This window comes from Camelus bactrianus, chromosome 9 (assembly GCF_048773025.1).
Source record: "Camelus bactrianus isolate YW-2024 breed Bactrian camel chromosome 9, ASM4877302v1, whole genome shotgun sequence".
NCBI lineage: Eukaryota > Metazoa > Chordata > Mammalia > Artiodactyla > Camelidae > Camelus > Camelus bactrianus.
The window spans coordinates 61,872,110-61,883,789 of record NC_133547.1 but is presented as its reverse complement, the minus strand read 5'-3'; the positions used below and the strand labels follow the sequence as shown (position 1 = coordinate 61,883,789).

The 11,680-nt window shown below is 51.5% G+C and overlaps 2 protein-coding genes across 2 annotated transcripts; one reads left to right on the top strand and one right to left on the bottom strand.

Moving 5' to 3' along the window:
* Window positions 1-31: 31 nt before the first annotated feature.
* Window positions 32-8,208, bottom strand: CENPT (centromere protein T). Its single transcript, XM_010962489.3, has 13 exons — window positions 5,460-8,208; window positions 4,319-4,409; window positions 4,093-4,180; window positions 3,888-3,984; window positions 3,628-3,764; window positions 3,475-3,511; window positions 3,112-3,260; window positions 2,276-2,476; window positions 1,648-1,974; window positions 1,307-1,397; window positions 537-713; window positions 344-448; window positions 32-262 (listed from the first exon to the last, which is right to left on the bottom strand). Exons 1-13 carry the CDS (start codon window positions 5,570-5,572, stop codon window positions 139-141), a joined length of 1,737 nt encoding a protein of 578 aa, XP_010960791.1. The 5' UTR covers window positions 5,573-8,208; the 3' UTR covers window positions 32-138.
* Window positions 8,209-9,047: 839 nt separating this feature from the next.
* On the top strand, window positions 9,048-11,085 carry THAP11 (THAP domain containing 11). Its single transcript, XM_010962491.2, has one exon. It carries the CDS (start codon window positions 9,444-9,446, stop codon window positions 10,374-10,376), a length of 933 nt encoding a protein of 310 aa, XP_010960793.2. The 5' UTR covers window positions 9,048-9,443; the 3' UTR covers window positions 10,377-11,085.
* Window positions 11,086-11,680: the final 595 nt, after the last annotated feature.

Here is an 11,680-nt window from a genome sequence, read left to right as displayed (position 1 = left end):
GGTCCCAGGACATGTACCAAAACACAGCATATTGTTTGTGACACTTTATTGATGCTGGGGGACAGGGAGGAAACTTGGAAGTGTATGTGGGGCCAAAGGGCCCCAGGTGGGGAGAGGGCAAGTGTTGAGACCTGGCCACTACTGGGCAGGGAAGACAGAGTTGCCACTGAATGCACAAGGGATGAGCAGCTGCCGGTACTCCAGGGGCAGGTGCCGCTCCACAAGCACGTGCAGGGAGACTTGGTCAGTGACCAGACCCTGCCTGCAGCAGAGGAGGATAGAGAACGACAGAATCAGGGCCAGAACTCCCACACCCAGCACCTCCCTGCTTCCGCCCGCTTACCTTCGCATCAGCAGCTCCAGGTCCTCTGGCCTCACAGTCTTGCGGCCAGCATGAGCAGCAAATACCTCCAGGTCATCACAAAGATGCTGAAAGTACTTGTCGAGGCTGCCAAGAAGGTTGGGGTAGAACAGACTAAACAGACTGTTCATGATCTGAGGGGCTTCTCCCCCAACTCCAAGTGTCCAGGACTCACCACTTCTCCACCATCTCAAGAGACTTCTTCTCCATGGGCATTTTAGCATAGAAGCTAAAGAGTTTTGCATAGTGGTTCAGTCCGGTCTTGTAGGGATCTTGACGGGGCCTGGGGCCAGGGATTCGAGTTCTGGGAGGAAGCCTGGCTGACAGAGTCTCCGGAGGCTCAGAAGTTAAGCTGGGGGCAAGGAGTGAACAGAAGTAGCTGAATTGCTACCTGAAAATGCCCTTAATCAAAGATAAGTCTTGCTGACTCCTGCCAAGATTGGGGCCCTTGTGTTTCTTGGCCAGCCTGGACCAATAGCTGAAATAACCATTTCTTGGGGGCAGTGGGGACAGGGAGCCATGTAGAAGCCTGGTGTTTCCCTGGGGCCCTGATCCTCCACGGACTGGACACAATGCTCTAGTCTAGCCTCATCATACAAACCAGTACTTGCTCAGGCTCATGATCCCCAGGCTTTGGCATAGACATTCCCTCCCTCAGCCCATTGCTGCCTGTCTGGTTTTATTACTCCTTCTCCAGGAGATATTCTGTGACTACACACTAGCCTAGGCATTTTCTCCTACCCAGGCTCCTCTAAGCCCCTGCAAACAGACACCAGGATGACATACGTGATCTCGGTGAGCCCCACCCAGCCCACCTCAGGGTGCTCTGCTGAGTAATCATCTGTATACCTACAGGAAGAATGATAACCCTATGGTGCCAGTGCCAACCTCAGTTCCTAGCCCCTTCCCAAGAGGCCCATGTGGAAGAGGGTTGTAGGATCTTACACTGCAGTGCTAGGCGGTGGAGCTGGCTCAGGAAACTGAAGTCGTCTGGCCCGAAGGAACTCTGGGGTGCTGGAGGCCAACTCTGGACTTGCTGCAGGGGAAGGGCAGGGATATAGAAGGCTCAGGCCTGACCATCTCACCCAACCTTGAAGGCCCACAGCCTCCCTGTCCTGTTCTTCAAGGGCCTCATCTAGCTCTGGCCAAGCAAGGGATCATTCAGTTTCCTTGGCCCAAAACTACCTGTGCCTAGAAACACAAGCCAGGTAATCCGCTCCTCCAAGGTCAGGGACATAGCTGTCACTTACCCACCCACTCCCTGATCCCTGCACTGGGCCCCTTACCTGTCCTGCCAGGGGTATCTTCATCCCCTGAAGATCCTTCTGGCTCCTTGGCCTCAATGGCCCCCTGGGACCCCTCTGCTTCTGTCACCTCTGTGTGTTCTTCAGGCTCTTCTGCTCTGGCAGATCCTTGTGCTCCTGTTGCCTCCTCCACTTCCCTCATGCTCAAGCCTTCTTTCATCCTTCCCTCTGCCTCCTCACCAACTCCATTCTGTAAGGGCTCTACTCCATCTTCTCCAGAGATATTACTGCTGGTGTTTGGAAAGCCCAGAGCAAGAGCACCAACCTCCTCCACCTTTCCTGCCATAAGCTGGGCTGGTTTCCCAGGACCTAAATCAAGGGGAGAGAACACGGGCTAGAGAAGCAGTAGGCCAGGGCTGTAGCTCTAAGAAAGGTAAAGATGGAGTAGTAAAACCTAGTCTAGCCCATCAAGGAGAAAAGGTCAGAGGCATCCCCAGGGTACTGGTTTGGAGTCTCCTGGTCCAACATTGACTCTGCTCTTGGATGGAGGTGGGATCAATAGCCAGGTACCCAGTGGGGAGGGGGCACACAGATGGGCCTGAGGAGGAAAAAACCACCAATTCTTGCTCATGCTAGGTTTGGATCGAGGCCACATGCCCCACAAACTCACCACTGTTCTGCAGCCTAGGCCCACTGCTCCATGTCCTGTGACCGACAGCCCTCTCCACATCTTTAGCCCCAGAGTGAGAGGGGCAAGGCAGGGAGTGTTGCACACTGGGGGAACGGCCAAGCAAGGGCTGGGAGAAGGGCTGTGTGTCCTCCAACACTGTGTCCGTTGGCAGAGTGGTAACAGGGGTTCTGAGGCTGTCACCTGGAGATCAAGGGCCAGTTGGCATTCAGTGTTTTGCAGGCCCACCTGCTGCTACCCAGTCACTAGGGCCTGCGTAGTGGGCCCACAAGTTTGCCTGAGTGACCTTCAGAAAGAAGACTACCTAGTGCTCTGAGACTAATCTCCCTTCCACAGCTCTCCTTGCTTACCTTCCTGCTCCTTAGCCTGGCATTCCCAGGCTCTACAGCTTGCTCCACCCAAACTGCTCACCCATGGCTGTACTCTCCACTCTCTGGGCCTGAAACCCTTCTCTTACTCTGGTGAACTTGACTTGTCTTCTGGAATCAGGCTCCCAGGTCAGCTCTGACTGACCAGCCGCTTTCAACCTCCCAATAAGCTCCAATCACCATACCACACCCCTTTCCTACCCTCAGCCCCATAGCTCTTCAAGGATATGAGGTCCTGGAACATACTGGAAGACTAAGACTGGGCCCCAGCAAGACAAGAGGCAACTTGTGGAAAGAAAGCAGAAACTCCTCATAGACCTACTGGCCAGGCTTGCTCACTATCTTTGACCTGAAGGAGAGAAGAACAACCCTGGACTCAGCAGCATCTCCTATCTCTTGTTGGGGGAGAGCTTTCTCCACAGGCTGGAAGAAGAGAAATCTCAACTTTACCTGGAGGAGCCAAGGCCAGGGAAGTATCTTGCATATCCTGCAAAAATGTACCCACATCTACAGCTCGGCGGGTAGGAGGTCTGCGGGCCAAACCAGGTCTCTTTACTGACTGTGGCTGGAGAGGTGTGGCAAAGGTCAGGTTGAGGGAGCTGGTGGGAGGGACAAGGCACAAAGGAAAGTTAGGTTCCTGAGGCCCAATCCTCCTCCCCCAGCCTAGGATTCCCCCAAATGTTCTGGTGCTCTCATCTCTTATAACACAGCTGCCATGAAGTAAGCATGGAGCAGTATGGCCAGATTCCATTCTAGTCAGCACCTTCTTCCCCAAGACTTTCCTCCACCAACCACTAGAACCGGCAACAGCACCTGGTGATGGAAGAGGCATCAGCATTCCCATAAGGCTCTGCAAGAGGATATAAAAAGAAACCATAATAAGTTACCCAGGCCTCTCTCAGGCCTCCTCAGCCTCTCCAAGAGGACAGGAGAAAGAGTGACCACAGGTGTTGTCCAGGACCTCACCTTGAGAGAGAGGCAGCCCCTGGTCCATTCCTTGCTGAAACACTGACAACCTCAGCCTCTGCTTCCTTCTGCCAGGAGCCAGCAGACCTGGAGCCAGAGTTGTTGAGGGTTCAACTTCAGGAAGTTGCAGCTCCAGGCTACAAGAATGGAGCTTATCTCAGACAGGCCAGGACACCCAATTCTGGCTCTTGGGGCCCCCAAAAGGCTCCCTGACCAGAGCTCCCCAACAGCCCAGTCCAAGGGGGGAATTCACTGTGCACCTGCCCCGACTGCTTTCCCGTCTGGAAGTCTGGACCACCTGTGGTGCTGGCACTGGCTTCACCACTGATTCTGGCAACACGATGGAAGATTCCGGGGCTGCATAAATAGCAAGGAGAAGATGCGGCTGGCAGGGCAGGCTGCCCTAAATGTAGGATACCATAGGATTGGTACCTGGTTCTGACCTGCAGGCCAGTGCTCACTCACCAGTTAATAAGATGTTCTTCAGCAGAGTCCGGGGTGTCTGTTCCTCCAGGTGTCCACCAGCTTGAATATGGGCCAATCTGTCAATAGACTTTGGGTAACAGCACCAAGCAATCAGTCTGTTCCTTTGCCTTGAGTCCCTCAAGGTGGGGTCCAGAGCAAAGCTAGAATTCAAGAGCTCCCTGAAGGCAACCAGAGCTTTCTAGTGGTCAGTGGGTGGGGCACTTACCCTGGCTTTATGAGAACGACGCCTGGCAGTCATCTTTGTTTGGCTCCTCAGCTTCTTAGAGGAAGGTGTTTCAAGTAGGGCTCTCTGGGCACTGTGTAAAGACCAGCAACTCTGAGAATTATGTGGGGAGGAGGAACTAGAGGAACTAGAGATGTGTTTTCATCAAGAATCTTAGCTGAAATCCTTTACCCTCAGGGACAGGGACTTGGGAACCACGTGCCCCTCCCATAGCCCTGTTTCCAGCTCTGTCAACAGAATTGTAGGTGAAAGGAAGCCCGAACAGTATGGGAAGAGAAAGGGGCTGAGGAAGGCTTCACACAGGTGACTGTCAGAAGTAGAGGTTAACTGCACAGACAAGAGGAACAATTAGAAGAGTATTCATTCTAGACACTAAAATAACAATCCAAAGATATTTAAGTATTTTTGAACCTTTTAAGTACTTGTCAGGGTCTGATAGAAACTTCCACATGAGTCACTATAGCCCTTGTCTCTCTAGTCCAATTCCCTCTCAGACTTCAGAACCACATAAATGTTCCCAGGGCACAGCTCCCACCTCATCACTCGTAGGTCTAAAACCTATAATGAATGGCTTTCCATTGTCTATAAAGGAACTGCACTGCCCCCAGGAAGCTGGGAGATGCCATATTCCACACCCTCTGTACCATGAGCTCATCAGAGCCCTCGCCCACTGCCACTCCCACCAAGTCAGGCCAAATTTCCTGCTCCCTCGCAAGGCATCTTTTCAGTTCCTGCCTCCTGACTTCCGCCCAGGCTGTGCTCTCCAGCTCCTTTCCCATCTTCCAACTTGGAACCGCCTGGGAGGCAATTCAGGGCAGATGCCTGGACCCACTCTGGAAAACTGGCGTAGAGAACAGATTCTGAGCACCCATCTTTCGCTCCAGAAGCGGACCCCCAAAGACGCCAGCATGATTGAGCTCTGTGATCTCGATTCGCCTGGAGTCCCAAGGCTGGAGACACAAACAGCTGACCCGAGTCCAGCTAAGGGAAAGGAGCCAGTTCTCAGAGCCCCGGGCTCTGCTCCTTTCTGAGAGTCAGTTTCCCTCTCCAAACAGGTTCCGCGCTGGACTCTACCTCCCAGTTCCTCTGGTTGCTCTTGTGCTGGGGCAGCGCCCTCACACACCTAGTCCGAGCACTCCGGGGTCGCCGCGGAGTGAGCGGATCCGCTGTATCCAGCACGCGCCGTAGTAGCGTGCGCGTCGTAGGCTCGCAGTCCAGGCTGTAGCTGTCCGCCATCGCCTCAGCTGTCCGCCCTCCCAACCGCCGAGTTAGCCGCGGCAGCCGCCTTCCCGCCGCCTCAATCAAGCCAACTCTCGCGAGGCTGCCGCACAGCCCCACGGGAATTGCAGTTGCTGCCGGCTGCGCTCGGCGCTAACCGTGTGATTGCAAACTGGCTTTGCAAGCAGCCTTACCTTGAGCCTGGGCAAATATGTGTAACCAGTCAAAGCCTCGGTTTCCTCATCTGTAAACTGAGGATGATAACCACCTAATTGGGCGGGTGGGGGGATGTAATGATTCAATAAGATAATGTTTAACTCACGATCTGACACATAGTAAGCCAGTCCATCAGTAAACAGCACTCACTATTGTTAGAATGTCTCTCACTCCCATCTCTTTCTCCAAAGATGAGAAGAGACACATTTAGGCCACGAAAAAATAACTGCAGTCTATACGTGACCTCGTCAGATACGCATTTGCGAAAACCAATGTGTCTATAGGATCTATATCTATCACAAGAAATCAGTTTGCAGGCTTGGAGGCTAGTGGGGTGTTTGAAACCCAGTAGAGATGTTACGATCTCCAAACATGCGCAGTTCTGAGATGAATTCGGGCTCACGAAAGTTGTTAGTGCTGGAGACTCCGTTATCATATTTTCACCAACTGATGGCCTCCTCCCTCTCGTTCTCAAATTTTCATGGGAACCGAATTAGAACTTGAGTTCTGAGTATTGTGTGAAGTTCTCTTTCTTGCTCCTAAATCAGGTGTAAAGTATCAGATACTGGAAAGAGGCATGGTCTTATTTGTGCTTGTGTTGAGAAACAATAGGGGAGGATATAGCTTAGTGGTAGAGTGCCTGTTCAGTATGCATGAGGTTCTGGGTTCAATCCCTAGTAACTCCACTAAAAATAAACAAACCTAATCACCCCTCAAAATAAAATAAAATGTATTTTGAAAAATAAATTTTAAACAAGGAAAAAAACAGAAAATAAGATTCTTGCTTCTTAAAATAAGAGAATTGCAGAAAAAAATCATATTAATATTCCTTGTCATTTAGAGTTGACCTCTGTGTTATCTGACTTAATTTGCTAGCCCTTTGCAGGCACATTTCCACAGTCACTATCAACCACCTAAGTGCAGTATGTATATATTTATTTATTATTTGTAATGCCTTGAACTGGATAATATGGAAAATACACAAAAGTCTTTCCAAAATAGTTTGAGAATCAGCTTACTTTTGCACAGTATTCTAATACATTTGCATAGATTGCTTTACTGTGTTTGCATAATTGATTAAACTTTATATTTACTACTTGTCTTAAAAATACACTGGGTTCATGAAGTGATGGAGAAGAGTCAGATTGGCAAGGACCACACCATGTGAAGTCTCCCAGGTTTTGGAAAGGAGTTTGGACATTATCCTAAATGCAACAGGCCATTGGAGGGATTTAAGCAGAGGCATTACATAATCGTTATTTTCTTTGGCAGCCATGTGAAGAACAGATTGTAGGGGAGGCAAGATTGGAAGCAAGGAGACATGTGACAAACATTCTTGCCCTTCTCCAGAGGTGACAAGATAGAAGGTAGGCAGGGCAGTGGGGGTGGGGGAAAAGCCATGCATTTGTATTCTAGATATTTTTTAGTGTGGAAGATTAAGAGTAGATTAGAAGTGATTTATGTACTAGAAGGCAGAGTTTTACAGAGCATAATCGTCAATGTTCTGTACATAAAGAAATGATGTCAATTTGACCTTTCACCAGTATTTTTTGAGTATGGTAGGTTTTGAGACTAGGAGTAGAACCATATCACTAACTGTAGGACAATGAAAATACGTAACATGCAATGATCTTTTGCTGAATTTTATCTCTTCTGCAAACATTTTATAAACATTTAAACATATAACAATGTGTGTATTCATGTTTTTACAGTTGTATAAATGAATGTTCATATGAGTTGAGGGAGTGAGGAGGTTCTTTTACCATGAACTACACATACTAGAAATGAATTTCTGAATTTGAAGGAGTTCAAGCTGTGGAGCTCAGCTGCATAGAAGCCAGGAGGAAAGGTTCTGTGAAATCCACACATATAATCAAGGCTCACATTGGTTGAAAACAGGAATGCAATGTAATGTTTGGGTGTTAGGACCAGAAAAATAGTTTTTTCCCCATTGTCCCGAATGTTTCTAAAATATTTTAAGTATGGATCCGTTTACAGTAAAGAACAACAAACTGAAAAGAAAGAAAGAAAAGTAACAGTTAACTTGAAGGGACATTATTTTCTTTCACAATCTTGTTTTATTTTTAGGGGGGAGGTAATTAGGTTTATTTATTGATTTTAATGGAAGTACTGGGGATCGAATCCAGGGCCTCATGATGCATGCTAGGCATGCGCTCTACCACTGAGTTATAACTCCCCCCTCTTTCACAATCTTTTAAAAAGCCCTATCTATTTCGTTTTTATACCAAATAATTAGAAATAATATGTACTAGGCTTCGGATTCATACCTGTGGTCTGTAATTAGGAGAGAAAAAAATGAAAGACAGGAAAAAGGGTGAAGAAGGCCTACAGGTTGCTCTCCTGGACGAGTGCCTCTTTTCCCCTTTAGGGCACTTTCCCCATCGAAGTCGAGGGAGTGGAGAGGTGTCTTGTTAAAATACAAACCCTGTCCATCCTCTGAAGATCCTTCCAACAGTTCCCAGTCGCCTGCAGAATAAAATCATAAATCTTTTAAATTGGCCCATTTTGTTATCTTTGCTTCTGCTACCCTGGCTACCCTTTAGGCTCTTTAAGGACGGAGCCTGGCTCTCTCCTGCCTCAGGGCCTTATGGGCTGGTTCCCAAGGCAAGAACCTACTCCTTCCTACCTAAGCTTTTTGTAGTTTTTTCTTCCTGGGTCTCCGCCTCTCATTTTCCCCTGTCTCGTTCATTCCTTTGGAGCGTTAATTTCTGTGATTTACATCCATTCGCATGCATTCACAGCTATTATCCAAAAGTGGGATCCTCACCCCTCTAGGTAGTCAGGCCGGGTCGGTCTGGCTCCTGCGAGGTTCCCAACTCCCTGCACTGCGTTTCCCGGCACAGTAGGCGCCTACTGATGACTATGTTTAGGTCAATAAGTGAGTCAACGCAAGAAGCAGCTGAGTCGGGTGAGAGTCCCCAACGCAGACAAAGGGGCTCCTGAGGCCCTCTGTCCCCCCTCCCCCACAGGAATGCCGCGGAGTCGCCCGCTCTGGGTCGGGGACCGCTTCCGGCGTGCAGAGCAACCTCGCCCGAATCCTGTAATCCGACCTTTCCCTTAGGCGGCGCTCCAGGCCACAGCCGCCAAGTTTAGCGCAAGGCATTTCGGGATTTGTAGTTTCTGTAGGCCTATGCCTAGGGCGCTTGCGCACTGGAGAGTCGCGCGTCGCCGACCCCCATCAGGATTCCGGGTCTTTGAGAAGGGCGCCCCAAGTGACAGCAATCCAAATGAATACGCCTCTGTAGTCCGCTGAGGATGAACCGGGCAGGGGAAGAATCCGCTCTGCGTGGGCTGTCGCGGAGCCCAGCAAATTGGCCGGAATAAGCACGCCCCCGCTCCGGAAGTGAGCTGCTTCTGGCGCGGTGCATTGTGGGGGGCGTAGTCCTCCTTCCCAGGCGGTCCTTCGCGGCGTCCCCGGGGCCCACTCCGGAGCGCAGGCGGGCGGCTGGGCGGGCGGCGCGGCACGGGCCGGCTGGAGGCGTATTCTGGGCACGGGGCGCTGGGCCAGGCCCGGTGCGCCGGGCGGCAGTAGTGAGAGGCCGCCCAAGGCCTCGCGCGGCGCCGCCCGTCGAGGGGCGGGCGGCGGCAGAAGGACCGGGCCGTCGAAGGGCTCAAGAGGCCGGTGGGCCGGGCCGGGCCGCGCGGCGCAGCCATGCCTGGCTTTACGTGCTGCGTGCCGGGCTGCTACAACAACTCTCACCGGGATAAGGCGTTGCACTTCTACACGTTTCCCAAGGACGCTGAGCTACGGCGCCTTTGGCTCAAGAATGTGTCCCGTGCCGGCGTCAGTGGGTGTTTCTCCACCTTCCAGCCCACCACGGGCCACCGTCTCTGCAGCGTCCACTTCCAGGGCGGTCGCAAAACCTACACGGTGCGCGTCCCCACCATCTTCCCGCTGCGCGGCGTCAACGAGCGCAAAGTAGCACGCAGACCCGCGGGGGCCGCAGCCGCACGCCGCAGGCAGCAGCAGCTGCAGCAACAACAGCAGCAGCAGCAGCAGCAGCAACAACAACAGCAGCAGCAGCAGCAGCAGCAGCCGTCGCCGTCCGCCTCCACTGCCCAGACCGCCCAGCTGCAGCCGAACCTGGTGTCTGCCTCAGCGGCTGTACTCCTCACCCTTCAGGCCGCTGTAGACAGCAGCCAGGCTCCAGGATCCGTGCAGCCGGCGCCCACCACTCCCACGGGAGAAGACGTGAAGCCCATCGACCTGACGGTGCAAGTCGAGTTCGCAGCCGCAGAGGGCGCAGCCGCTGCAGCCGCTGCGTCGGAGCTAGAGGCTGCTACAGCAGGCCTGGAGGCCGCCGAGTGCCCTATGGGCCCCCAGTTGGTGGTGGTGGGGGAAGAGGGCTTCCCTGATACTGGCTCCGATCACTCGTACTCGTTGTCGTCAGGCACCACGGAGGAGGAGCTCCTGCGCAAGCTGAACGAGCAGCGGGACATCCTGGCGCTGATGGAGGTAAAGATGAAGGAGATGAAGGGCAGCATCCGTCACCTGCGTCTCACCGAGGCCAAGCTGCGCGAAGAACTCCGGGAGAAGGATCGGCTGCTGGCAATGGCTGTCATCCGCAAGAAACACGGAATGTGAACTGGTCTCTTTTCGGCCTTTGGGACTCCCGGACCCCTGCCAGCTTAGGGGGACCTCAGGCCGCGGTTGTTGAACACCCACCTAGTCCTGGGGCACTGGTTGTCAGTACTGAGGCTTAGGGCAGCTGGAATCTTTTGCTGGGGACCTGGCACCCTCTCTTGTTTCCTCCTGAAGCAAGGTCCTGAAGTCGGGGACCTCAGACTGCACTGGTGACACCAGCAATTATGACTTTGTCAACCCCCCTCCCCCCCTTCACCCCCAGTCTATGTTGCAGGTTCTGGTTAAGCAGGGGCTTCAGAACCACTGAACTTACCCACTTGGGATGCAGACGGAATGCCCAAGGACTATGGGTTGGGAAGACAACACCTTGAGTTTGGCCAGCAATCAGAGACAACTCTTCTATGTAGTGATAAGAGATCAAGTAACATCAGTTCTCCCACTTTTTGTGCTTTCCCTTCCCAGATGCAGCCTGTGATTTTGATGGGGACTGGCAGATCTGTGCCTCTGCTTCCTAGGACTTCCTTCCCAGGAGGTCATCTACAAAGGGATCTAGGTGACCTGTTGATGGAGATCCAGCTTGCCAGGGACTTAGGTCTATCCTGTTATGTTTGCTACTGGTTACAAATTCTATTTTCTGTACAATTAGTCAAACTAAAGTTTTCACTGTGTTTGTTTGGCAAAACGAATTAAACAGAAAGTAAGGTTTTTATTTGGGTTTCGCCATTTTATTTTTGTAAGGACTCAGCTAATGATCCCTGAAACATAGAGGGGATGGACTTCCCCATAGATTTCTACCTTCTCTGCTTTAGGTCTCAAGGACTAGGCTGATGCTTCAGTGACCAGGTTTCTCCATAAAGGGGCCCTAAGCAGATGGACCCTAGCCTCATAATGCCTTCAGAGTTCCTGGGCCACCTCACCCCAAAGAGTTTGCAGCTTGTACCAGATGGTCCTGGTTTGTCAATGGGTTAGCTCCCTGTGTCCTTTCAACTGGGAGAAGGAGCAACTGAGAACTAAATTGAATTGTGGCAACCCATTTCTCTGAGCGTTTTGAATTCCTCGTGAATTTTCAGTTCGAGTTGAAAATTTTGCTCACCATTTTATATCCCTTAGCATACTACAGTGTCTGGCACACATGGGTATGCAGTTACTTAAATCAGTGAAGACCAGAGCTGGAACCAGCCATAGACTTTGACTTTGGTACACTTTCATTTGTGAAGGAGGTGGGTCTATAGAGGACTTTAAGAATAGGAGTTGGGATGTGTGACCACTTGACTCATTTTCTTGGCTGTTAACATTTTTTAGAT

Coding starts and splice junctions, on each gene's coding strand:
- CENPT (XM_010962489.3), bottom strand. CDS start 5,572: ATGGCGGACAGCTACAGCCTGGACTGCGAGCCTACGACGCGCACGCTA. Junction 4,181..4,318: donor GTCGTTCTCATAAAGCCAGG/GTAAGTGCCCCA, acceptor TGTTACCCAAAG/TCTATTGACAGATTGGCCCA. Junction 263..343: donor CTGGAGCTGCTGATGCGAAG/GTAAGCGGGCGG, acceptor CCTCTGCTGCAG/GCAGGGTCTGGTCACTGACC.
- THAP11 (XM_010962491.2), top strand. CDS start 9,444: ATGCCTGGCTTTACGTGCTGCGTGCCGGGCTGCTACAACAACTCTCAC.